This window comes from Mauremys reevesii, linkage group 1, assembly GCF_016161935.1.
Source record: "Mauremys reevesii isolate NIE-2019 linkage group 1, ASM1616193v1, whole genome shotgun sequence".
NCBI lineage: Eukaryota > Metazoa > Chordata > Testudines > Geoemydidae > Mauremys > Mauremys reevesii.
The window spans coordinates 27,689,007-27,716,152 of NC_052623.1; the positions used below are offsets into that span (position 1 = coordinate 27,689,007).

At 49.6% G+C, this 27,146-nt stretch overlaps 2 protein-coding genes across 3 annotated transcripts in view; one reads left to right on the forward strand and one right to left on the reverse strand.

The window, feature by feature from the left end:
- The window catches only part of CCDC81 (coiled-coil domain containing 81), a 30,507-nt gene extending 18,601 nt beyond the window's left edge, over nucleotides 1–11,906 (forward strand). For both annotated transcript variants that reach the window (XM_039544702.1, XM_039544713.1), the window contains 4 exons: nucleotides 4,703–4,781; nucleotides 7,877–8,103; nucleotides 8,776–8,901; nucleotides 11,601–11,906. In XM_039544702.1, the coding sequence (XP_039400636.1) occupies nucleotides 4,703–4,781; nucleotides 7,877–8,103; nucleotides 8,776–8,901; nucleotides 11,601–11,742 (574 nt within the window). In that variant the 3' untranslated portion in view covers nucleotides 11,743–11,906. The remainder of the gene's footprint in view (nucleotides 1–4,702; nucleotides 4,782–7,876; nucleotides 8,104–8,775; nucleotides 8,902–11,600) is intronic.
- A 4,058-nt stretch (nucleotides 11,907–15,964) lies between these two features.
- The window catches only part of ME3 (malic enzyme 3), a 200,650-nt gene continuing 189,468 nt past the window's right edge, over nucleotides 15,965–27,146 (reverse strand). Inside the window, exons 9-14 of the mRNA XM_039520379.1 lie at nucleotides 26,642–26,755; nucleotides 25,856–25,961; nucleotides 24,484–24,626; nucleotides 23,164–23,337; nucleotides 22,016–22,114; nucleotides 15,965–17,075 (exon numbers count right to left, since the gene is read on the reverse strand). Coding sequence (XP_039376313.1) covers nucleotides 16,914–17,075; nucleotides 22,016–22,114; nucleotides 23,164–23,337; nucleotides 24,484–24,626; nucleotides 25,856–25,961; nucleotides 26,642–26,755 — 798 coding nt within the window. The 3' untranslated portion in view covers nucleotides 15,965–16,913. The remainder of the gene's footprint in view (nucleotides 17,076–22,015; nucleotides 22,115–23,163; nucleotides 23,338–24,483; nucleotides 24,627–25,855; nucleotides 25,962–26,641; nucleotides 26,756–27,146) is intronic.

Sequence of the window (27,146 nt, forward strand, 5' to 3'; positions counted from 1 at the left end):
GAAACGGACCATTCCAACATTTCAGATTTTTCTTTTCCATTTTTTCTCCAGCTGAAACCGTTCACTGAATTCGACCTGAATTTCATGAATAGCTTTGGTGGCCTGAAAAAGGCATGTGTCAATGAAAGAAGTATATGCATGAAAAATGTTACCTGCCCCTTGTCCTGTCCTGTTTTGAATGCTGGATTGGAACCCCCTTGAGAATGTGATCAGACATGATTTTAAAATATTTCTATTGTGTCTCTATCCAGTCTAACCTATCGAATCATTCCACACACTACTGGTGTCTAAGCACCTGATGTTACAGGTCAGTTCTACAGTACAGGTCAAAGAGATACATATTGAAATACAACAGCAAACCATCCTATAAATATCCTTAAAAATCTACATTCACCAGTTCACTCCTATACAGTTAGTATGGGGAATGAGGGGAAGCCACTGCTGCGTTATATGAAGTGGCACAAAGATCAGGATTGTTGAGTTCAAAGTGACTTGGATTACTCTTGTATGGTAGAAAAGGGTCTTCTTGGGGGTCAGGACTGTTTTTATGTGTCTTATTCAGTGCTAAGGTAGAAGAAAGTAATATTAAACTCACAAATAAACATAAGGATCTAGATTCTGATTAAGCTGATGCTGATGTAAATCCATTGAAGTCAATGGAGACACTTTTGGTTTTACACTAATGTAACTGAAATCAGAATCTGGTTCAGAGAGTAGTAAAGATGCAGATTTAACAATGTTTGTGTGCTGTGAGTGTAATGCAACATCCCTACAAGCAATTTAGGCAGAATTTATGTGCGTGGGTGTGGAGGAGAGGCTAATAACGTGGCACTAGCTTCCATACTGATTTGAGCTAAAGGTTTTTGTAGCCAGAGCTAAAATTCCAGCTGAACCACTGTATGGGATTTGAAAAGAAAAATACGTGAAATGGTGAACAAGGACATTGTAACCATGAGGAGTCAACTCTGGTTTAGTGTGTCTGCCCTGCATCTCATTTACAAGCAGGCACTCTGAACCAATCAGGGCAATGGGTAGCAGCCATTTCATTCCATTATAGAATTACTCCAATCAGCATTCTCTACAATAAAATGTTATCGCCTCACCTTCCTATTCTATATAGCGTTCACTTCTATGTAGATTCTTATTGCCATAGTATCAGAGTGCCTTCCAGTCCTGTATAAAGTGATATGATTATATGTGCAGTGTAACATCTCGATTTGGTCTGGGTTCAGTTTTGTGTTGTATGTTGTTTACCTACATGCTACTCTGTGTTTGTATTAGAGAAGGCAGGTGGAAGAAGTGGTCCTTGCATTTGGAGTGGAAGGTAGGGGGAGGTTTGTGATGGTTCTTGGTTCCTAGGGGAGTTCATCCCATGGTCTCTGACTGGCCCTGAGAATGCTCTGTCTCCTACACAGATGAACTTTACACGTATGGTAGGAAATTCTAGAGGTTCAGTCACTTGTGAACTGTTTTTTTTTTTTGCCTCTTCAAACACAAGGACAGTAATTTAACAAACTAGCTGGCTCGGGTTCACTGTATGGATATTATTGCCCCCTGCCAGATGGAATCAGATCATTTACATTGTGTGTCATAGGCCCTATACTGCTAATGGCCAATGGAGGTTTCCTTTGGATCAGATTGTAGGGGCTGACTGTGTTTTTGGAGCATGAGAAGGTCTCAGTTCAATTCCTGCTGAATTTAGGAAATTCCAAGCTGCCAAGATATGCAGCAGCATAGTGACAATCCTAATAATCTGACATGGCCAGGGCTAGATTAACCTTTTGTGGGCCCAGTGCCAAACATATTTGTGGGCCCCCATGGCGGCAATGGGGCATGGCGTGGGGAGGTCAGTCCCCGGAGCGAGGGGCCAGCCAGAGGCAATGGGGCATGGCCCGGGGAGGTCAGTCCCCGGAGCGAGGGGCCAGCCAGAGACAATGGGGCATGGCGTGGGGAGGTCAGTCCCCGGAGCGAGGGGCCAGCCAGAGGCAATGGGGCAAGGCGTGGGGAGGTCAGTCCCCGGAGCGAGGGGCCAGCCAGAGGCAATGGAGCATGGCGCGGGGAGGTCAGTCCCCAGAGCGAGGGGCCAGTCAGAGGCAATGGAGCATGGCGCGGGGAGGTCAGTCCCCGGAGCGAGGGGCCAGTCAGAGGCAATGGAGCATGGCGCGGGGAGGTCAGTCCCCGGAGCGAGGGGCCAGCCAGAGGCAATGGAGCATGGCGCGGGGAGGTCAGTCCCCGGAGCGAGGCCAGCCAGAGGCAATGGGGCATGGCGCGGGAGGTCAGTCCCGGAGCGAGGGGCCAGCCAGAGGCAATAAAGCATGACGCGGGGAGGTCAGTCCCCGGAGCGAGGGGCCAGCCAGAGGCAATGGAGCATGACGCGGGGAGGTCAGTCCCCGGACCGATGGGCCAGCCAGAGGCAATGGAGCATGGCGCGGGGAGGTCAGTCCCCGGAGCGAGGGGCCAGCCAGAGGCAATGGGGCATGGCGCGGGGAGGTCAGTCCCCGGAGCGAGGGGCCAGCCAGAGGCAATGGAGCATGGCGCGGGGAGGTCAGTCCCCGGAGCGAGGGGCCAGCCAGAGGCAATGGAGCATGGCGCGGGGAGGTCAGTCCCCGGAGCGAGGGGCCAGCCAGAGGCAATGGGGCATGGCGCGGGGAGGTCAGTCCCCGGAGCGAGGCGCCAGCCCGAGCCACTGGAGCATGGCGCGGGGAGGTCAGTCCCGGAGCGAGGCCAGCCAGAGGCAATGGAGCATGGCGCGGGAGGTCAGTCCCGGAGCGAGGCCAGCCAGAGGCAATGGAGCATGGCGCGGGAGGTCAGTCCCGGAGCGAGGCCAGCCAGAGGCAATGGGGCATGGCGCGGGAGGTCAGTCCCGGAGCGAGGCCAGCCAGAGGCAATGGAGCATGGCGCGGGGAGGTCAGTCCCCGGAGCGAGGGGCCAGCCAGAGGCAATGGGGCATGGCGCGGGGAGGTCAGTCCCCGGAGCGAGGGGCCAGCCAGAGGCAATGGGGCATGGCGCGGGGAGGTCAGTCCCCGGAGCGAGGGGCCAGCCAGAGGCAATGGGGCATGGCGCGGGGAGGTCAGTCCCCGGAGCGAGGGGCCAGCCAGAGGCAAGGGGGCAGGGCGCGGGGAGGTCAGTCCCCGGAGCGAGGGGCCAGCCAGAGGCAATGGAGCATGGCGCGGGGAGGTCAGTCCCCGGAGCGAGGGGCCAGCCAGAGGCAATGGAGCATGGCGCGGGGAGGTCAGTCCCCGGAGCGAGGGGCCAGCCAGAGGCAATGGAGCATGGCGCGGGGAGGTCAGTCCCCAGAGCGAGGGGCCAGTCAGAGGCAATGGAGCATGGCGTGGGGAGGTCAGTCCCCGGAGCGAGGGGCCAGCCAGAGGCAATGGGGCCTGACGTGGGGAGGTCAGTCCCCGGAGCGAGGGGCCAGCCAGAGGCAATGGGGCCTGACGTGGGGAGGTCAGTCCCCGGAGCGAGGGGCCAGCCAGAGGCAATGGGGCCTGGCATGGCAGGGGCGGCCCCGCTCTGCCCAATGCGAGGGCACTATTTACAAACTGGCAGTTGCCAGACGCACAGTGGCCTGCCCAGCCCTGTGCTGCCAGCGTGTCCCTTCCCCTTGGGGGCAGTTCTACGCCACACCACACAGCCCCCCCTTCACTCAAAACCCCCCAACTTCCTATGGCCAGAGCCCCCCCGGACCCACTATGCCCAGTGCCCCCCCAGACGCACCCACAAATGTACAGCGCCCTGCACAACACCACCACTGCCCACAGCCCCACAACTGCCCAGCACCCCCCACAGAACCCCCACTCCCTAGTGCCCCAAAAACACAGATCTTCCCTGCCCCCTTCCTGCCTCCTGGCCACACTCACCAGCCTGCTGGGAGGCGACTGTGTCTGCCGGGCTGAGCCAGCAGCGCAGCCAGGGCTGGTCCCAGGGCCGGGAATTGCTCCATCCCCTCGGGAGTGGCGTGATCAGCCAGGCCAGGACCTGCCCTGGGCAGGCTCCCTCCAGACGCACTTGCCTGGAGGTGCCCAGCCAAGCTTCCCGCACTGTTTCTCCCCCCCACACACACCTGGCTAAGACTGGCCAGGCTTCTGCTCCAGTCCCAGGCGGCTCAGCTCTGGGGAGACAGGTGGGGCCCCCACAGGTGGTGGGAAGCAGAGACTGCTGGGAGCCAGAGGTGCCCTGGGGTCCGGCCAGGGGGGTGGGGCCAGGGGGCAGAGAAGAGCCCTTGGCCAGCTGGCGGGCAGGCCGAGAGAAGCAAGTGGTGGGCAGGGGGAGCCAGTAGGGTCTCGGGGTGCAGTGCAGGCGGAGCAGGCTGGGGCCCCTTCTGAGCATGGGCCCGTCTCCATAGAGCCACTGGAGCCATTGTAAACCCGGCACTGGACATGGCCAGTGATTTGTTGCTATATTATCACATGTAAGCCAGGGTGATGCACACAGCTCAAGCTCAGTGTCATAAGTTGTCTTACTCTATCATGGAAGTCATCATCATTAATAATTATTGTTATAATAATTTTTGAGGGAGCAGAGCCATCTTGGTAAGGGAGAGAATCATGGGCTAAAACCGGTAGCTAAGTGTTGTGGACTCAGATGTACTATTGGCAGGTCTGTATTTCACAGGCCATGCCTGGATGAATCCTGCACACTTATTTCTTGGAAATATCATCTCAGTAAAACTCTTTTGTCTCTTTTGTATTTTTATTTCTAGGCTAGCTGCCCAAAGAGCTAAATATCTGAAGGGCAAGATGGAAGAAATGCAGTGCTATAAGAGGGCCTTGGATACACAGGTAAAAACTTGTGATTAATAATTATGTGTCGCTCACCAGGCCAGGGCCACTGACCTGATAGTGACAAAGTTTTTTAAATGGAAAAAAATACTGTGTTTAATAACTTTCCTACCTATTATGTGGCTAAGTGATGTGTCTTTAAAAACTGGAATGTTTCTCAGCAAGTTATGGAGAAAGGTGGAAATATACCATGTCTGAAGTGACATATTAAAAAACTCTATAATGATCTAAGCCATAATAAGATCTTCCGAAGTTTTAAGAATTATCACTATAGCCAGTATTTTAAAGCTGTTAAGATGGTGAGTCTATTTAACACCTAAAATGAGGCACAGTTTACAATGTTTCCAATGTTTCTATTGCTGGCTGAGAAAATAGCCCGTCCCCCCTCAAACTAGTTATCTAGAGGTATCTGTTTGGATTGAGTAGAGCTATACAAAGTCATCATGGAATTTTTTGAGAAATTTTGAATGAAATTGCCACTAGATTTCAAGAGCTTAGGTAGCATTCAGTCCCTGCCCTGAAAATCTTACAGACTAAATGGACAAAACACACAAAGGGCAGGAGGGGAAACAGAGGCACAGAGAGGTGAAGGGATTTGCCCAAGGTCACAGAACAGGTCAGTGGCATAGTGTCCTGATTCCCAGTCCTATGCCTTATCCACTACATCAGGGGTCGGCAACCTTTCAGAAGTGGTGTGCCGAGTCTTCATTTATTCACTCTAATTTAAGGTTTCATGTGCCGGTAATACATTTTAATGTTTTTTAGAAGGTCTCTCTCTACAAGTCTATATTATATAACTAGTGTTGTATTGTAAAATAAACAAGGTTTTGAAAAATGTTTAAGAAGCTTCATTTAAAATTAAATTAAAATGTTGATCTTATGCCGCCGGCCCGTTCAGCCCGCTGCTGGTCTGGGGTTCTGTTCACCTAGGCCAGCAGCGGGCTGAGTGGGACCTGTGGCCAGGACCCCAGCTGGGAAGGGTCTGGCAGCCAGAACCCCAGACCGGCAGCGGGCTGTGCAGTGCAGGCGGCCGGGACCCCAGACCGGCAGTGGGCTGAGTGGGACCTGTGGCCAGGATCCCAGCTGGGAAGGATCCGGCAGCCAGAACCCCAGACCGGCAGCGGGCCGTGCAGGGCCAGTGGCCAGGACCCCAGACCGGCAGTGGGCTGAGTGGCTCAGCCCACTGCCGCTCAGGGGTTCCATCCGCTGGCTCCTGCCAGCCGGGATCCCGGCTGCTGGACTTGCTCAGCCTGCTGCCAGTCTGGGGTCCCGGCCCTGCCCACATACAGTGGGTACCTACCTTCCCCCTGGTTCTGGCCCATTCTCTTCCTCTCTCTGCACTGAGCTGAGGGTGGGAGGGCACTGAGCACAGGGCTGGGGGTGAAGGGTCTGCCCAGGAGCTAGATTGAGGGAGGGGGCTCAGGGTTGGGGCAGGAGGTTTGGGTGTGGGGCACGTACCTGGGCAGCTCCCATTTGGTGTGAGGGGTGCAGGTGGGAATGTGGGGGGTGGGGGTGCAGGAGCTCCCGTTTGGTGCTCAGGGTGGGGTGGGGATGTGCGGGTGCATGGGACGTGGGGCTGGGGATGTGGTGGGGTGCAAGAGTGAGGGCTGGGGGCATGTGAGGGGATGCAGGTGTCAGGGCAGAGGCGGGGCTGGGTATGTGTGGGGGTGCCAGAGTCAGGGCTGGGGTCATGGGGGGTGTGTGAAGGAGTCCACAGAGGGCTGGGTGGTACAGGGCTCAGGGCCGGGGACAGGGGTGTGTGGGGGGGTGCAGGGCTCAGGGCAGAGGGCTGTGTGTGTGGGGGGGGTTCAGGACTCAGGGCAGAGGGCTGGGTGTGTGTGTGTGGGGGCCAGGGCTCAGGGCAGAGGGCTGGGTGACTGCTCCCCCCCAAAACCCCCAACTCCCCCTGCTCCTTGTCCCAACTATCCCCTCCTGGGACCCCACCCCCTATCTAAGCCTCCCTACCCCTACCTGTCCCCTGACTGCCCCAACCCTTATCCACACCCCGACACCCAGACAGAACCCCCTGGACTCCCATGCCCCAACCAACCGCTCCCCGCCCCCTGACACGACCCCCAGAACACTGGACCCATAAACCCCGCCTCCCTGCCTGCCTCAACCCCTCTCCACACCCCTACCTCCTGACAGCCCCTCCCAGAACTCCCGACTCATCTAACCCCCAGCTCTTGTCCACTGACCACCCCTCCAGAGACCCTCCACCCTAACTGCCCCCAGGACCCTCCTTGCTCCCTGTCCCTTGACTGCCCTGACCCCTATCCACCCCTCACCCTAACAGACCCTGGGACTCCCATGCCCCATCCAACCCCTGCTCCCTGATTGCCCCTCCAGAGACGCCCCCGCCCCTAACCACCCCCCCGGGATCCCAGCCCCCATCCCACCCACCCTGCTCCCTGTCCCCTGACTGCCCCCACCCCTTATCCAACCCCTTCCGGCCCCGGACCCCTTACCATGAGGCTCCCTGCTCATCCGGAGCCTTGCCGCCGCGTGCGCAGCCCCACCCTGCCACTCAGAGCGCTGCACGCGCGGCGGCAAGGCTCTGGATGAGCGGAGAGCATCTTTCCCTCCCCATGGAGCCAAACGCTGCCCTGTGGGAGTGCGCAGCCCCGTCCCCCAGAGCGCTGCGCGCGCGGTGGCAGGGCTCCAGGGGAAGGGGGAGAAGGCAGGAGAGGGGCTGGCGGCTTGCCGCGCCGGGCAGGATTTTTAATGGCATACTGGAGTCCCGGCAGGCCCCAGCATGCCATTAAAAATTGGCTCGCGTGCCATCTTTGGCACGCGTGCCATAGGTTGCCGACCCCTGTACTACATCGTGCTGTCTCCTCTATAAGGTGATATTTAATAAGGAAAAATATGGACTTGAATATCAATAAAAAATGCTTCCTGACACTGAACTATAAAATAATCAAGGGAAGTGGTAGAATCCTCACTGGGTGTGGCATTTAAATCCAGAATTGAGAAAGTGGATTAGCTGATTTAATAGGTCTTTTCCCATCCCTAGCTTCTGTCATTCAAAGTTTTCAGAGCCATGCATGAGGTTAGTTCCATCATGGTAAAATCTTCATATCAACCTAATACAGATAAAGTTGAAGCCGATACAGTTGCCGGTCTGTGAGCCTGACTCAGCAGATCTCATCTTTGGGAAGAGTGATATGACCAATGAGAAGCTTGCAGAAAAAAGGAAGCGAGCGCAGGAGTTCTACAAGCACCAGCTGCACGCCTCAGCCGAGCGGAAGAGGACAGCTATCCTCAATCAGCTGGTGGAGCAGAGGAGAGAAGCTGATATGCTGCAGAGAGCCAAGAGAGAGTAAGCCTGCAGCTCAATCCAGTACACCATTTCACATGAAGCCTTGAGAGAACTCAACAGCAATAATGAAATTTCAGCACAGGGCTCTGAGGTGCATTTTCTCCTCTTTAAGGCCCACGTCTAGCAAAGCATTTAGGCACAGGCTTAAAGTTAAGCATATGTGTAGTCCTACTGTCTTCAGTGGGAACTATTCACATGCTTAAAATTAAGCCTGTGCTTAAGTGCTTTGCTGGATCAGGTCTAAGTGGAGAGACTTGGAGCCTTCTGCTGGGATTAACTTCTGCTGGGATTAACAGAGCTGAACTTTGTGGATTGGGCCCATTTCTGGCTGAACATTTCAGACAAGCGCCTGAATTTGTAGTTAATCTTCTCAGCTGAGCTGGTGGCCTTCATAGGCTCTGCCAAGAGCAGCCAGATCTGCCCAAGGCTGTGTGGGGTTTCTAAGCACCACAGGGTTTCTGGCTCAGTTAGTGCTCTCAGTCCACGTGAAAGTCATTAACTTTGTCACAGCCTCCAGCAGCTCTGTGGCTGGCAGGGAGAGGGAGTCATGTTAGACAGCCCACCACGCTGGAGCTGTGGTTAAAGAAACCCAGGGACAAACTGACAAAGTAGGGGAGTGGGAGGTAGATTCATCCATGAATCATAGGAGAGACTTTTTTAATAATGTTTCAGGTGGATTGCAGACAGGGGAGCGCAGTTTGAGAAAATATTCCAGATGAATTTAGCAATGCAGGACGACTGGCAAAAAAGCGCTGGAATGAAAAGGCTGAAGGAAGTTGAAGAGAAGCTATTTGAGCGGTAAGATTCCCAAACGCTGAGGGGATTTCCCCTTGCCCATCCTTTCGCCAGCCATACCTGCTGCAGTGCTTTGCCTTCAGTGCACGGGGAAGTGGCAACCCCCTAACTGATCTCAGTACTGCTTCATGCTAGAATGGGTTAGAAGCAAAACCATATTAACGCAGTACAGGCCTTTCTCCCACTGTAGTAGCTGGACCATGTAAGAAGTTTGAGTCCACCATGAACTCCAAGCTAATGGATGTAAGGACCAGATTTCTAAAGGTACTCAGGTGCCTAGAGATACAAATAGGCACCTAGTCATAGAGTTTAAGGCCAGAGGGGGTTCATTAAACCTCCTGTTTATCACAGGCCACCAACACCAGCAGCTGGGCCTGGGCGACAGGAGAGAGAACTTGATGATTAACCTGTTCTGTTCATTCCTTCTGGGGCACCTGGCATTGGCCACTGTCGGAAGACAGGATACAGGGTAGATGGACCTTTGGTCTGACCCAGTATGGCTGTTCCTGTGTTTTTATGTAACACCACCCTGCACCTGCACACTAAACCCAGCAACCAAAATATCACAGCCCACAGGAGACTAAACTGTTATGTGGCCTTAGGCAGAGAACAGGAGGGGCCAAGGTGCACAAGGGCCCTAGGCCCCCGCAATGGCAGGGACTTGATTAAGTGAAATATACCCAGTTAATCCTGGCAAGTGACTTGTGCCCCACACTGCAGAGGAAGGCGAAACTCCCCACCCCCCACCCAAAGTCACTGCCAATTGGACTTTGGGCAAGAAAACGTTTGCATGTATACTCAGCTTGAACAGAATCACGGGATTGGCATTTTTCACTTCCAGGATTTTTATTGCGGATTTGTCATGACATTCTATACTGTCTGTCTTCTGTTTGGGTGGATGGCAAGAAAGCAGGAGATGACAGTTAGTGGAAGGCTAGCCAAAAGAATCGAGTTTTAAAGTGCAATTCAAGTGGCTCCATATACACTGTTTCTCACTGATTTCTGGATCACACTTGCTCAAGTAAAAAGATGTTATTTCAAACGGGCAGCCCTGGAAACTCACTGAGGGCTCTGACAATCAAGCTGGGACTTTTCCATCCTGTGTATTATCACCAAGGCTCTGCAGGTCAAATTATGGCCTAAAACAGTGGTTCTCAACCTTTCCAGACTACTGTACTCCTTTCAGGAGTCTGATTTGTCTTACCCCCCAAGTTACACCTCACTTAAAAACTACTTGCTACAAAATCTGACATAAAAATACAAAAGTGTCACGGCATACCATTAATGAAAAATTGCTGACTTTCTCATTATAGAATTGTAAAATAAATCAATTGGAATATAAATATTGTACTTGCATTTCAGAGTATCGTATATAGAGCAGTATAACAAGAATTGTCTGTATGAAATTTTAGTTAGTACTGACTTTGCCAGTGCTTTTTATGTAGTCTATTGTAAAACTAGGCAAATATCTAGATGAGTTGATGTATCCCGTGGAAGACCTCTATGTACCCCCAGGGGTATGCATACCTCTGCTTGAGAACCACAGGCCTAAAATACATGTTGTCAGCTTATGCCCTCAATGTTACCTGTGTTAAACCTCTTGTCTTCAGGTTAATCCTTCAGTAACATCTGTCCAAGCCTGCTTAAGGTTAAAATCCTAGTGGGATACCTAGGCACTTTGATATACATAAGTTCCCTTCCTATCTTCTCACCTGTCTACTCTGGTTTTCCAGAGGTGGGACTCTTCACTGCATAAAATGCCAAACAAGGTGGATTTTAAAAGATTTCTGAAAAATGAATAATAGTGTAAAGAGCCTAATAGCAGGAATATCTAGGCACTTCAGATTGTGGTTTAGTGCGCCATTACCACAGCCCAGGTGGAATGTCTTAATGCCAAGTTATAAAGCACTTAGCATCACACAGCCAGTCAGCTCTCTGACATGGCTGGACACTGCTAGCCTTCTAATGCAATACAGAGAGGGTGATACCTCCTGCTGCGTGGCTAGTGCATAGAGAGATCCCTTTGTTTACCAGGTCTGTTTTAAGGACTCGCTGACGGGAACCAGCAATCTTCATTTGAAAAAGACCAACACAAACTAAGTACATTAGGTGTTTTGTTATTTGCCATAGATGATGTATAAATGGCCTTAGAGGTGCCTTTGAGTTAGTAGGTCTCCTGCGCCCACCTCTTGTGGGTGGGCTCTGCTCTGTTCTGCCTTGTGCGTTGGGAGCCTTGTATCAGAACAGCTGATCAGCCACTGCTCACTCACAGAGGGGCACCTCTTGAGCACCCTATACATTGGTAATATAAGCCAGAGGTGGATTGCGTCTAAAGGGCTCTCTAGATTTACCAACAGGTGGGCTCCAAAGTCCAGCTTAGTCTGGCCTTTCTCTCATGCCACCTCCCAAGCAACCAGACTGGCAGCAGTCAGCTGTGTACTGCATTGATGCTTTCTACACTGGCTTACTTCCGTTGAAGGGCCCAGATCCTGCCTTTCTCAGCCTCTATATGGATAGCTGCAAACTTTACTCTCCAACTGTATTGTATAGGAGGGCTCTGTGTGATCCGTGACCCAGCCACAGAGTCAGGTATGACTCTGGCATTAGCAGGTATAATTCCCATTGACTGCAGTGGGGATGAGGCTGAATTTCTCTGTTTTCCCTTAGTCAATAACATTTAACACATTTCTCTTTACCTTTAGTGCCGGGGACAAGCTCATGCTACTTGATCAGTGCGAGAGATATCGACGCTGTTTCCAGTGTAAGAGGCGCACGACCAACTGCGGGGAATCCCATGTGTGGTCAGAGTCTAGATACGTTCCAGGATCCCGGTTAATGGTTTGAAGCAAGTTTTCACCCTATTTTTGTTTTCTTCGTGGGGATTTCCCCCCCCCTTCCGAATGTGGTGAGCTATGTCTCAGAGCTCAGTGAAAATTGCTCTAAAGATTGTTGCTTTCGGACTTAGGTTTTTATGAGAATTATGTTGAATTAAACAAAATTCCAAAGGAGTAATTTCCTTGCTTTGGTACCAGATCTGTAGGTTAGCTGAACTGATGGTAAGATCTGGAGGGGCAGAAAGAAGACAGCACGGGGAGTAGGAGATCGTTACCCTGTCAAGTTGTCATTGAGTGATCAGCAATTGCTACTCCTCTGATCACCATTTAGTGCCCTGTAGGAAAGGAGTTGGTGTTCTTGGTCCAGTATCTAGGGGACAGCTACCACTATTTAACACCCTTCTTAGCAATCTCAGCAAAGATGAAGAACTGAATCAGCATGGAGACTGACCTAATCTGACTTCCTGGTCCGAGGGCAGGCCTTGAAGGTAAGGCAGCTTGCACTGCCACTGTCCTTGGCATCCTCTATTTGGCTGTCCACAACTTCACTCACCAGGGCTGTCACTCTTCAAGCCATTCAATTCACCTAATCATTGACCATTGATGCCGGTAAACATTAATCTCTGTTGTGGAGTCTGATAGCAAGAGGCATTCGGAAAGGAAGTTCTGTTACAGATCCTGCCTGCTGTCCCACAAATAGTGGGGGTACTAAGTGGAATAAGTATTTCCAGATGAACTCCTTCACCCCTTCGATGTGCTACAGTGTGATACTTGGGTGTGAGGAGCCCTGTGGGCGCTCCGCTGAAATACTAGCTCAAGCAGGCTTTTTAGAAAATCCTAAGCTCCTAAGCCTCATTTTGAATGCAAGCGCTGCAACTGAGTCCTCTGCTCTTCAGGCACTTGTCCAGCTGGAACTGCTGAATTGGAATTGGACGTGTTTAAAGGCTGAGATGCTTTAGTGGAGACTAGCCAAGAGCTGGATCACAGCCATGGAGGCAAGGAGAGAAATGTGCTAATTAGGCGAGAGATCAACCATACTGCCAATTTGCTACAGAACCCAAGAGAATACAAATTGTCCAAACAGTCCGACGCCTGCCCTGACTCGCACTCCAGAGCGCAGCAGTGCTCTCTCTCACTATTGCTAAAGCCCTTGAGATTTAAAGCCTGATCCTGCAGTATTCCTGCAAAGCTCGTTGAGCTCATCAGGCATTTTGCAAGGGCTATAGCATTGAGGGCCTTACTTCTAGATCCTCTTCCCCTTCCCAAAACTCACCTTTGATAGGGGGCAATAACTGGTCTGTTACTGACAGCTGTAGGCCCTCCCCCCAGTAGAACAGCTACACCGTTCTACTGTCTGAACAGACGGTCCCCGAACATGAGCAGGGACAGAGATTGTTTCTGTACACGGGAACTGTATTATTGTTGAATAGTTATACTGCACTAGTTCCCAGCAGTCCTACACAAGTCCTCATTGTACTAGATGCCGCAGAAATGCTTAGAGAAGACACTGTCCCTACCTCAACTAACTCACTTTAGTAATCTGTGCAATCAGTTAGCTAAGGCCGTCAACAGCCTGGTGAGGTAAATAAGAGAGCCCCAAGGCAGGCCTCCTTTGGGACTGCAGGGGTTCTTGGACAGCGAACGGCAGTGCTGCATAGCAGGCTGGGACAAGCACTGACGAGTATCCTATCCAGTTGAAGCTGTAGTGAGGCATGTAGGTGGGCAGGGCTGCAGGACTAACAGCCTTAAGGTGCCATGGGATACATAATGGTCACAATTGTTCTGTTCTAGACAGGTTCTTGGCCTGTGCTCATCACTGAGCACTATGCAGTAGTGCATTAACCGCTGTGACTACCCACCTGTCACCTGTTTCTCTCATGCTCCCCACAGGTGGAGAAGTGTCTGGCGTGTTCTGTTTTGGAATTTATTTCTCTCTACAGTGAGATGTTGTGAGGCTCATGGCTTGCTGTCTGAAAGATGGGTGCTCCAACAGCACAATGCCCCTAATGCACAGCTTCAGTCCTGACTAAGCAAAGAACCTGAACACGTGAGCAGTCCCATTGACATTAATGGGAACCATCACCTGCTGGATTGGTGCCCAAGAGGGTAGGCAACACCACATTGGCTTCCATTTTCAGGTGTAGTCTGCATGCCTGGCTCTCACTGACACACGTCTAGTATGGCATATGCAATGAATTTAAAATACTCTTCAGAAACCATTTGCATACGTGGTTTTTAAAAGAAGGGATGGTGTTGCACTTTTTAAGTGAGCTTTAATTGATTATACAAATGAAACATACACAGTACAGAAACCTGTCACTGCATTACAAAAGCACTGCATGTACAATCACTTACAGGAGCTGTTTAATGCTCTCTAATAAAATGGCCAGCACATTCAGCTTGTCTGAGGTCTTCATAAAGTAATGCTAAGAATTACTGAGGCAGTTTAATACAGTTTTATGGACAAAGTAACAATGAAAGGGTTCCATTGGACCTGTACACGGAAAAGCAGAATAATATTGAGATTAACCTGTCATTATAGCACCTGATGACTGGAGGGGAGAATACAGACAATGACAAACTCCAGAAGGTGTTTTGGGCTGGAAGTGTGCGTTGTTTTGGGAGTGCTTTCTTCTCCTGCTGCTTTAGTCACTGACTGAATTCAAAATGTTTGTTTATGTTAGCTCATGAGCAGAGTGGGGTGGGAGCATGCCACCTGCGGTGTTTGGAATGTTCCTCACAGATTGTAGGCACTCATGCAAGGTATGCAAATAGCTCGAAGTAAGGGAGAAAAATCATTAGTGATTTCAGTTCAGATACCGACTCTTGTTTAGAGACGGATACAACCTCCACCCTCCGTCCAGGTGGGGCGCTAAATGTTTTCCTCCAAAATTTGGGGGTGATCAGCTCGGATTCTGGTGCATGCCCATTTCTACGTCACTGGAGCTGAAAGTAAAGCTTTTATTGAACCAAATACTGACTGAGGAGAACCTAAGGTTAAACCCTGAGAAGCACAGTAAATCTCACTGCTTGCTGAAACGTGAAGTCAACGGACTCAATGTAGAGTCAGACAGTCCGAATGGCTTAGGCCCTGATCCTGCAAAGACTTACACACACACTTAACTGTACCCACCGTGAGTAATTGATCTCATTGATGCGAGTGGGACTACTCAGTGTGTAAAGTTAAGTCTGTACGTAAAGCCTTGCGTGACTGGGACCTTAAAGCAACTAGAAAGCTCTCAGTTTTGGCTTTACATGTCAGATATGTTGGCAGTTTTCATTTTAACTGATATTTAATTGAGAAAAGAAGTTAGAGGTCTCAGCTAATCAGGAAACAAACATTTACATTGCTGAACTGGTTGTAGCAGTTCAGAGGAAACTATTTGACTGCTGTGATATCAATGGGGATGCATCAGATGTGATCTAACTGGTTCATCAGCGTTGCACATGTCAGCATTGCTGACTTTTGATACGGTCATGCTGAATTTCATTATGTGATGAGTCTGTTTTCAGCCAACCATGAGCTAAGACTTTTTGTTTATGCATCAATTAATAACATTTTAAAATAGATCAGATTCTGTTTTCCTTTTTTGTGGGCTAGTCTGAAAATAAACAGATGTCCATCCCTTTGCATTGGCAGTCAGATTTGATGAGGCAAGACTTGTATGGTTAAAGCCTGTATTTAACCCAGCAGCAGAAACATAAACTTGATTTATTGGTTATGATGCTTTGGGTGCTGGTTTATGTTAAGTAAAAAAAAACCCTATTACTATTCCCTGAGACCTTTCTTGGCCATATTGGAGCCAGGTAAGGAGAATGTGTTAGGAAAATCAAATACTCTTAAATCTTTGGAGTGTAGGATCTTGATTGTAGTTATATAGGTTGCAGACATTTGATGATATGAACCAATAGAATAAGGCTTTAAATAAACAGAACAAACTTACACAAGGTCGGTGAAGTAATATATTATTGGACCAATGTCTGTTGGTGAAAGAGACAAGCTTTTGAGCTACATAAAACCGTTCTTCAGGTGTGGGACAGCAGAGTGTCACAGCTAAACACATGGTGGAACAGATTGTTTAATGTAAATAGTTAACACATATTTTGAGAGACCATTCAAGGTGAAGTGGCCCCATTAACACCTCTCAGTCATAGGACAAAAAATGAGGAAGAATTTCTGGACAAATGCACCATGAAACCAACCATATGCCCCATCTTGTATTTAGCTGTGACACTCTGAGTACAGTTTCCAGGCCTGAAGAAGAGCTCTATGTAGCTCAAAAGTTTGTCTCTTTCACCACAGAAGTTGGTCCAATACAAGATATTATCTTACGCACCTTGGCGTGCCAATATCCTTGGATCAACATGGCTACAACAACACTGCAAAGGACATACTTGGAACTTCAAATTATCATCTCTTAAAAAACATCTTCAGGTTGGGCTGATATTATTCCCTTTTAGAGGAATCAATAGGGAAAGGATACGCCTCACTAATACATTTAAACTGATTGTTAAAGGACATATGCAGTGTTGTTGTAGCCATGTTGGTCCCAGGATATTAGACACTCAACGTGGAAGATTTTTGAAAGGTCTTCCTAAATTTACAGCAAACTCCATTGGCTCCAGTGCAGTGACTTCTGATTTCCGCTAGTGTCACTGAAAGGAGACTAGAGCGCCAAAACAGTAGTGATGCCGCAGTGCCTTTGATTGCAATTCTTTTTGATTACTAAAAAAATCACTGCTGCGCTCTGTGTATCAAAGAAATGAAACGTCAATGACAGTTTTGGCCTCTACCACCATCGCTTTGTAGAGGAGAGGACCCAAGCCAGTTCCTTGGGAGCTATGTTTCCTGTGTGATTTGCTACCTTACAATTCATTCTTTTGATACAGAAGTGAGACAATTTGTTTAGATGAGAATACTGTTTATGCAAGGTCACAGGAGTGCTTTGCAGGAAGGTGGAAACTGCAGTGCAGGACTTCTTGGGGTAAGCCTTTAGACATATATGTCTCTGTCACCGCACACGTTGGCTCTGGCCTTTTCCCAGTCAGGTACTTACAAAGTAAAAAGGCAGCTGCAAGTAAGAAAGTGCTTGTTTCCAGATACAATACAATTTTGCAAGCCTGAAGATTGGCAATGATGGTAACAACCAGGGAATATTAAGGATCAGAGTTTTAAAAAAATTATACATCTTGAATGTGCATGGCTGCTTGTGGCCACCTGTAGTTATCGATAGCAAATGACTCATAGTCAGTGCTATACATGAGGGCTTTGACAAAGGCTTCCTTGTCTTCTGGTTCTGGGTACCAGGAAGCCAGATTATGTTTGTAGGCATAGTCAACAACCTGCAAAGAAAAAAAAAAACAAAACAATAATGAATAGCTCAATCCCTAATGCTATTTCTCCCCAAGACCTGGTCTACACTATGAAGTTCGGTTGACGTAAGCCACCCTGCGTTGACCTAGTTGTGCCTGTATCTATACTTTAATTTGTCTCACACCGATGGGGCCCCCTTACGGAGACACGGTAACCCCATCTCCCCGAGTGGTGTTGAGCCAGGGTTGATGTACTGAGGTTGACACAGTGCAAGTATAGACACCGCATTATCTATATCGGCTCTAGCAGTCCTCCAGCAGTCATCCCACAATGCCTGACACTGAGTGCTGTGGTTACAGTTGTGAACTCCACTGTCCAGAGGTCACAGAGACTGGAAGGCCCCTCCCTCCCCCGCCCCCGCCACCATAAAACCCTGCAAATTTTTGAAATGCCATTTTCTGATTGTCCGGTTTAGCAAGCACACCTAGCAGCTCTCCACTGTTGTGTGAAACTGCCTGGGTGACCAGGCGGGCTACATGCTCCAGACTCGCTCTGGCCTGAAGTAGATGGGAGATCTTGGCTCTCCTGAGCCTGTGGGGAGAAGAGCCTGTGCAGGCATAGCTACGGACAAGCCGTAGAAATGTGGACAGCTACGAGCAGCTTACACAGAGGACTCAAGAGAAGGGGTGTGACAGGGATCAGCAGCAGAGCCGCGAGAAAGCAACGGAAATGTGGCAGGCCTATCAGAAGGCCAGGGAGGCCAACAATCGATCCAACGCCAAGCCGCAGACATGCTGCTTTTCCAAAGAGCTACATGCCGTATTTGTTGAAAACCCAACCAGCAGCCCATGGATACCTCTGAGGTGCCTAAGACACAGACTCATGGCATGCACAGCCAGGAGGAGGAGTGAAGGAGACTAGGGGACATGCAACCGGGATTCCAGCTATGTTGCGAGCCAGGACCTGTTTGAGACTCCACCACAGTCAAGTCAGTGCCAGCAGTTGACCATCAGTGAGCCCAGTGCAGGGGAAGGAACCTTGGGTAAGAGTGTAAATGTATTTCCCAGTACCATGATGTCCCCCAATGTAACAGGCCACAGCTATTGACTTTTCATTAGTTTACTCGTCCTAGAAGAGGTAGTGGCACAACAAGGACAGGTAGAGTTGTTAGCTGCTCTTCATTCCACTGTAAGTTAGGCGGGGGAGTGGGGGTTTGTGGAGAGGTTTGTTCATGTACACAGGGATGCCCCTTGAATCCGCCTGAGAGATCTCAATGAAACATTCATGTTGGTACCCTGCAATCCTCTCCCGAAGGTTTCTAGGGATGGCAGCCTTAGGTCTTCCTCCCCAGCAGAACATTTTCCCACGCCAGTTGGTGATGACTTCAGGAAGCACCATTGCAGTCAACAGGCTAGCGGCATACAGGCCCAGGCAACTTCAGGACACCAACAGCAGCTGGGCTGTCCATGCGTTTGTTACCCTCAGGAGTGAGATATCAGCTAAGATCACCACCGCCTGTGGAAATTGGTGCCAGTATTCAGTGGCACTGCCTTATACTCATTCCTTCAAGCAATTCCCTTCTTATTTCTCTCGCCCCTGGGGGGGGCATGCTCACATGGCTGGTGCTGTGAATGGTGCCGTGCATAAGCACTACAAAGCAGAAACGACAACAAGCATGTCTTTGTAAAAATTTAGGGGAACAAGGGAAGGGAGTTCTGAACTTAATTTTTGCTTTCTGTTGTGACAATTCTAACAACGTGTGTGTGTGTGTGTGTGTGTGTGTGTGTGTGTGTGTGTGTGTGTGTGTGTGTGTGTGTGTGTGTGTGTGTGTGTGTGTGTGTGTGTGTGTTAGGGGTAGCTTGAGGTGTTTCCCCTCCATACCCACAGGATGCCTGAGCCAGATATGGACGAGAAAGAAGAGGACTTAGGGTGACATGTTCAGCAAGATCCGGCAAGCCAGTGCTGCATCAGACCGTGAACAGAGGGCCTGAAGGGTGAATACTGCAGGCTGTATGGACATGGAAAGAATGGACAGGAGATAGGTCCAAGAATCCCAGCAGGGAAAGGAGCGGGAGATGCACCAGGACATAATGGGACTTCTCTGGCAGCAAACTCAGATGCTGCAGCCTCTTGTGGACCTACAGATTCAACAGCCACTCCCTTTGCCATCTATGGAGAACTCCACTAGAGCACCTCCCTACACACAACCCCTTCAACATTCCACGTGGCATCAGGAGCTGTATCCCTACCGCTGCTACTCCACACCGGGGGACAGTAAGGCCAACCACAGCTTCACATACACTGACCTATGAGAGCCAAGGTTGCTATATGTGTGTCGCCAAAATGGACATAAATGCATGACAGTGGCACCCATCGTGGATTTTCCAACTCCAAAATGATTTCCTGTTAATCGGTGGCAATTGGACATTGGAAGTTTTCACAGGGCAGTTGCCACTGTTTTTTTCACTTCAATGCAGCTCTCATTCTGATGTCCCTGCGATGGAAGGCTGTGGCAAGCTCGGCACATAGAGCCAGGAATGTGGCCCTCCTTGCACATCGAAAAGTTCTGCAGCGACTGCTCGTCATTCCAAACCTACCTTATGATGTGATCCCACCTGTTAGTGCTTGTTTGTTGGGCCCAGAAGTGGCGCTTCACTGTCTGCAGCTGCTCTGTGAATGCCACCAACAACCTTGCATTGGTTTTCACTATATCCCATGAAATCTGCCCTCCATGAAATCATTGTGTTCCCTGCTGATCTGGTTCTTTCTGAGGTTCTGCAAATACCGGTGAATTGTGTGTCTGGTGCTTGGAACACTCACGACAATAGTGCAGAACTGTGCGGGTTCCATGCTTCTGTCAGAGATGGTGGAGAGCAAGGAGGGCCACGTAGGTTCGTGGGTTTTTGTTTTTAAAAAAAGGCGCAGAAATTATGGGATAAGGATGACATTACAGGAGGGAGAAAGATGCATGTTGGGACGTTGTCCCCTTGCTCCCAGTCACCCCTGTATGACTCATTTCTTTCCCCTCATGCATTGCCAAAACTTCCCAAAAGACAGTGCACTGGATGGTGGCGAGTTGCACCCTGGAATACCTACCCAGGAGGAGGGAGATTTCATTATCTGAGTTGCACTAAAATGCAGAAGAGAGGACTAACTGTTCAAGATCAGCCAAGACTTCTGTGCTAGAGGCTGCACCACTAGTCTGTGAAGCAAGATGTGCTGCTGTATGTTTTGCATGGAAAGTGAGTGGTATTTCCTGCTTCATTTTCAAAAATCTATTACTTATCAGGTGTATATAGCACTTTACAGACTGCCAGATTCTCAAGACACCTCTGGGGGCAGCTAAGTATTAACATCTCCATAGTCAGAAAAGGTGAAACTGAGGCATGAGGTAAATTTTCAGAAGTGGTCTCTAAGTTGGGTATACTATAGACACTAAGGCCAAGTTATTCAACCATGGGTGTCTACATGTACCCCTAAATCCATATTTAATCACTGGCTTTGACTCTTCATGGAACACTTGCAGCTCCTATTAAGGATGATGGAACATGCCCTGGGTGCTCAGCACCTCTGCAAATCAGGCCACTTATTTAGGTGCCCAAGTTTAGATGCCCGAAGTCTGACCATAAGCTCACTGAAATCAATGGAAAGATTCCAACTTACTTCAGGCATCACTAGATCAGGCCCCCAAAGTCTGCAAACGTTGGCCCTGATTTGCCAAGGTGTTGATCACTCTAAGCTCCCACTGACTAAGTGCAGTTAGAGATGATCTACAACTCTGAAAATGTAGCTACGTGCACCTGAACAGGGGCGGCTCCAGGCCCCAGCACGCCAAGCGCGTGCTTGGGGCAGCAAGCCGCAGGGGGTGCTCTGCCGGTGCCGCAAGGGCGGCAGGCAGGCCTGCCTGCCCTGCTTGGGGCGGCAAAATGCCTAGAGCTGCCCCTGCACCTGAAGATGGGCCACTTTTAACATTTGGGTCTCAACCATTTCCCCAAATACAGAAAGAACCGCTAGAAAATCTGGGATGAAACTCAGGAGTTTGTGAGTACTATTGCTTTGCTCACATCACACAAGAAAGCCACACAACTTAGGACAAGAAACAGAGCATGGAGCTTTAAACCACACGGGATTCATTTTCTTACCATTACTAAGACTCTTCACCTCAACATCCTGATTCAGTATTTACAATGTCAGTAATTTGAAATGGACAAGGAGGCTTCACCGATGTGTGACGGAGGCTAATTTGGAATTAATGTCAGACACATTGGGAGCCAACTGGGAGTTACACAGTGTGGGGCTACCTGGAATTGTGATTGGCCCATGGCACTGAATCAGCTCTGATAAACCTGAATGATCTACTCCAGGGATCGGCAACCATTCAGAAGTGCTGTGCCGAGTCTTCATTTATTCACTCTAATTTAAGGTTTTGCGTGCCAGTAATAATTTTAATGTTTTTAGAAGGTCTCTTTCTATGAGTCTATAATACAGAACTAAACTATTGTTGTATGTAAAGTAAATAAGGTTTTTAAAATGTTTAAGAAGCTTCATTTAAAACTAAATTAAAATGCAGAGCCCCCGGACAGGTGGCCAGGACCCGGGCAGTGTGAGTGCTGCTGAAAATCAGCTCGCATGCCGCCTTTGGCATCTGTGCCATAGGTTGCCTACCCCTGATCTACTCTATCCCGTGGAAAGTCCTGGGGCAGAAGGGGGGGGGGGCGCTGAGAGCAGCGAGCGAAGGTGTGGCCGCGGCTGGAAGAGGCGGGGCTTTGGCCAGAAGAGGCGGGGCAGGGGGCTAGCCTCCCCAAGGGGAAGCGTCACCCACTGCCCATGTTTCTGGGTCTAATATAGCCAGTGCAGTTATACTGGTAGTCATAATCTCATGAAAGATGAGGACAAGAGAAAAATCCTTGCCAACGTTACGAGAGGTTATATATAAACAAAAACTTCACAAGAATACTTGAATTCTTACTTTAACAGCAATTTTGAAGGACACCTCTCTGATGGTACTCAGGGGAGGATAGAGTCTCCCTTCAGCAAGATGCTCCTCCGTGACCTCTTCAGCAATAGACTAGAATGAAGAGAAGGTAGGTTATAGATGATGTTCTCCATCAAGTACAGCATGCGCCCTCTTAAGGCTTTAACAAGGCAGTGCGTAGCTGAGACTTCAGTTGCTACGAGAGCCGGGAGAAGTCCTTGTAATCAAAAGCAAAATCACCCACAATTGCATACATTTCATTCTGAGCTTCATAGAATAGCAAGGTTGGAAGGGACCTCAGAAAGTCATCTAGTCTAACCCCCTGTTCAAAGCAAGACCAATCCCCAGACAGATTTTTACCCCACTTCCCTAAATGGCCCCCTCAAGGATTGAATTCACAACGCTGGGTTTAGCAGGGGAACAGTCAAACCACTGTGCTATCCCTCTCCCTGCTTGACAATGCAGCCCTTACAGCAAAAAACCTGTGTACAACTAGCTACCATTTTTGAAAGAAGTGAGTCCATTTCTGAGAAAAAGTTGGCCATGCCTCCCAAACATGCCACATTGGCTATATGTTATCATCTGAGAACAGACGTTTTTCTAAAAATACAGCCTACAACAAAGGCTGAGGAAAATGCAAAGTAGCAAAAATGTCTTTGTGAGAGGTGCTGGCGTGGCGGGGAACCCTGGCTGCTTGCTTTTCCCTCCACTGACGGGAGCGAGGCACCTCCTGCAGCAGGGGAAAGGCTATGGAATAAATTCAGCTGTTTCAAATATGATCAAAGGCTTTAGGGGATTTTTGTTTTATTTTGGATTTGTTATTTTTGCCTGTAAGAAAAAATACCCAGGACTCCAGGGGACATGTCCCCTAGCCCGCCCCCTCTCCTCCCGCAGCTCCCTCCATAGAGGGAACCAAATACTGGCTCATGCAGAGGACTTCTGTTGGCACAATGGAAGCTCTAGCATCCTGCTGTGTTGGGAAAGTCTGCAGCCTTTTGCTGAGGAGTTGAAGTTCACATGATACACATTGCCCTGGGCCTGTTCCTAGCCAAAGACTTAACTAGACTCCTGGGGGGTCAACAAGCCTCATTGAAGCTGCTTTTTTATTTTTTAAAAGCACCAATTAAATATAGATCTGAAACCTCTGCCGTGGTGAGGAAGATATCGTCAGAGATATGCCGGACCCCGCAGGCAATAACTCCCAGCGCCACTCCAGGGAACACGTAGGCATTATTTCCTTGGCCGGGGAAGAAGGTCTGTCCACTGGCCAGGGTTACGTTAGGGAACGGACTCCCACTTGCAAATATGCCTCGGCCCTGTTGAGAGAGACAGACACACACAGATATTGGAGATGCAATGTCTACAATTGAGGGGATCCCAGAACCTAGCTCTGGGAGTACAGTGACTGTGATAGCAAATTCATTGATCATTCAGCAACAGCTCCACCACCATTAGGATCTGACTGCTATTTAAACTGACATAGAGTTTGTTTGCCCAGGGGAAAGAGCCATGTGGCATTTAGTTTCCATTTGGCCTGGTACCAGATGTCTCATTCTAACCTATTTATCTAGATACATACATGGCTCCTATCAACACAGTGTCCTGTGATGCAGGAAAATATTCTCATTTTACAGAGGGGAAGGAGACGTGCAAAGATATTTAGGCCCAGATCCTCAAAGGTATTTAGGCTTAACCTCCACTGAAATCAATGGAAGTTATGAGTCTAAATATTTTTGAGGCTCTGGGCCTAAATGACTTACCCAAGGCCCCCCAGAAAGGCTGAGGTAGACCCTAGACTTGAATCCAGATCTCCTGAGTTCCAGTCCAGTGCCTTACCCACTCTCTTTCCCCTTGCCTGATCCAAATCCCAGTGTTGCCTCCCATGAATACCTGAGCTAGGGCCCTCATGCATTTGAGGAGCTCACTGAGGAACACAACTCTGATGGACCAGCCTGAGAAGGGAGTTTGGGGTGGGATCAGGGCCTCCCTCCTCTCCACCTAATAAAAAGCTACAACCCCAGCAAGGTTGTGTAGCTGGGCCCTGGAAGGAAGGAGGGTCTCTGCATCAGGAACGCCCCCACTCAACAAATCACCACCATTAACACTAAGGGTATGTCTCTGCTGTGCCAGTGTAGATGTTTTCTACATCTACAGTGTGCAAAATGTTTCACAGCTCTCTGAACGGGGTAGCTAGGGGCGACCTAATTCTGGAGTGCAGACTAGGCCTGAGAGTTTATGAACGAAAGTTGCCCCCGTGGGGCTGATCAACTGCAAGAGCCCTGCAGGCTGCCATTTTACTAGACATGAGCTGTACATCAGTGGGGCTCTGCCAGGAGGTTACATTCATGACCCACCAAAGAGCCCTCTGATCACTGTAGCACATAGAGAGGTTGCTCTGTGTGTTAAGTCTCTTTGGCTGGTCCACTCAGCTGCTGTGCTGGGAGAGACAGTTGCACGTTTACCTCTGTTAGGTGATAGCACTGCTCGGCTGTGCACTCTGCTTTACTCGTGGGGTTACTTAGGGCGAATATGATGGGCCTGTCATTGAAAGATGCCATGTCCTTCAAAATCTTCTCCGTGAAAGCTCCTGTGATGGCAGCTACACCTAAGAGGTGAACAGTTAATTCCTGATTCACTCTATGACTTCCAATGGATTGGGCCTATGTTTCCTCAAACCTCAGCTCTTGTTGGTGCTCAGTAAATTGAACTGTATGACTCTGAGGGAGAAGGCCACCCCTTTCCAGAGACCCCGTGCAAGTCAGATTTACAGTGACAAAACCACCTTCAGGATAAAGCCCTCCACCGAGCAGAGGATCAGCAAACAGCCCAAACCAAGTGTTTGTCTGGGTTGGCTTTTTGGCTATGCTCAGCACTATCCTTCAGGAGACCTGGCACCAGACTCTTGCTCTGCTGGTCAATTGGGGATATATTGGGCCCTACCAAATTTGCGGTCATGAAATCTGGTGTTCCTCTGTGAAATCTGGTCTTTTGTGTGCTTTTTACCCTATACTATACAGATTTGATGGGGGAGACCAGCGTTTCTCAAATGTGGGGGTTCTGATCCAAAAGGCAGTTGCAGGGAGGGTTGCGGTATTGCCGTCCTTACTTCTGCACTGCTGTCTTCAGAGCAGGGCAGCCGGAGAGGGGCAGCTGCTGATTGAGGGCCCAGCTCTGAAGGCAGCAGTGCAGAAGCAAGGGTGGCAATACCATACCATGCCATCCTTACTACTGCGCTGCTGCTGGCAACGGCTCTGCCTTCAGAGCTGGGCTACCAGCCAGCAGCCACCGCTCTCCAGCTGCCCAGCTCTGAAGGCAACGCCACCGCCAGCAGCAGCACAGAAGTAAGTATGGCAATACCGCAACCCCCTCTACAATAAGCTTTGCAATCCCCCCACAGCTCCTTTTTGGGTCAGGACCCCTACAATTACAGCACCATGACATTTCAGATTTAAATAGCCGAAACCTTGAAATTTACAATTTTTAAAATCCCATGAGTGTGAAATTGACCAAAATGGAACAGGAATTTGGTAGGGCCCCAGGGATATACACATAGCCTCCAGGAGCAGCAGAACTCTGCTTAACTCAAGAGTGCTCCCTGGGGCCAATTAAGGGCAGCACCAATTGGCTCCCAAGGGATCCCTATTCAACAGAAGGAGGGAGGGAGCTTGTGCTTCATAGCCTCAAGAGATGGGGCGTGTTGGGAAGTAAAGGAAAAAAATGCAGGCAGGGAGGACACGGGAGTTGGACTGAACAACAGAGGAGCCCCTGGAACAAAGAAAGAAACCCCCCAAGAACTGGACAAGTGAGACAGAGCTCCCGTTTCCATGACTCTACCTATAATAGCTGTCGGCTTCACTCTTTGCACTACCTCCTCAAGAGTTCTCAGCTGGGGGTGGTCCTGGGCAAACATTTCTTTCTCGTGGTTCAGGTGACTCCTCCCCTGCAGGGAAAAAGGAACAAATCAGCCTCCAGCAGGTGAGAAAAGTCTGGATCGATTATTTGCGAAATCTTGTTTGCAAGATTTCAATGCCTCACCCTATTCTATATTCTGCTATACCGCACTTATCCCTGTAGTATCTGCGCACCTTCCAGTTGTGCATTATGTAACTAACATCTGTTACGTGTGGTTTGTTCTCCCATCCTCTCGCGGGGGGCAGGATTGTGTGCAGTGGAGTGGTTTGCATTGGTAAGTTTCTTTTTTGATGTGCACCTTGCACTTTGCGTGGAAGGTGGTGAGGTTTCTGATGGCCCTTAGTTCAGGCAGAAGTTCATTCCAGTGTCTTGGACCAAATCTCAAGAAAGCTCTGTCTCCTGGGGAGGAGATTTACGAAGTCCCATTGGGCCTGAAGAGCAGAATGGTCCCTGACTCTGCAGCTGGAGCTATGTCCAAACGCTACCAGAAAGGGCATCAAAACAGGAAAGCAAAGTCTACCCCGCTGTGTATAACCAAGTGCAGCTCCATTGACTTCAACAGAATTGCAACCACTTACTTCAGGGCTGCCTGTGGCCCATTGGATCTGCTTGCTCTGGGTTAATGAGTCAGGCCCCATTGTACCCTGTGCCTGTTACACTGCATCTATCATGCACCACAGCACAGCAGTGCAACAGAGGCAGATTTACCTTGACAATTAGTCCCTTGGAGTCCACCATCCAGATTTTTTTGATGGCGTCTTCCCTCAAAATTCCTTCCTTTTCCATGGCCATAACGATGAGCTGGGCTATGCCCATGGCAGCCTGAAACCAATAAGCAGAAAGCAAATTCTGATCATTTCCTCAGAGGAACGTGCCTCATTTTGGAGAAGTTTAAAAAAATGACAGGTCCACCCACACTCCTCCCAAAAAGCACATGGATTGTAAACTCTGTGCGGCAGGAATCCTCTTTTTGTTCTGTACAGCACCTAGCACACCGGGGCCCTGGGCCGTGACCGAGTCTCCAACGCACACAGTAATACAAGTCATCATCTAGCTGAAACATGTCAAACAGGAGGGAGTGATTGATGGCTTCTAATGCAGCAGACTGGTCAAGGAGGTTGAAGGTGGAGCATCGCCCTAGGATCTGACCAGGAAGAGGTTGTCTGAGACCTTCGTACTAGCAGTTTCAGTGGAGAGACGAGGGTGGAAGCCA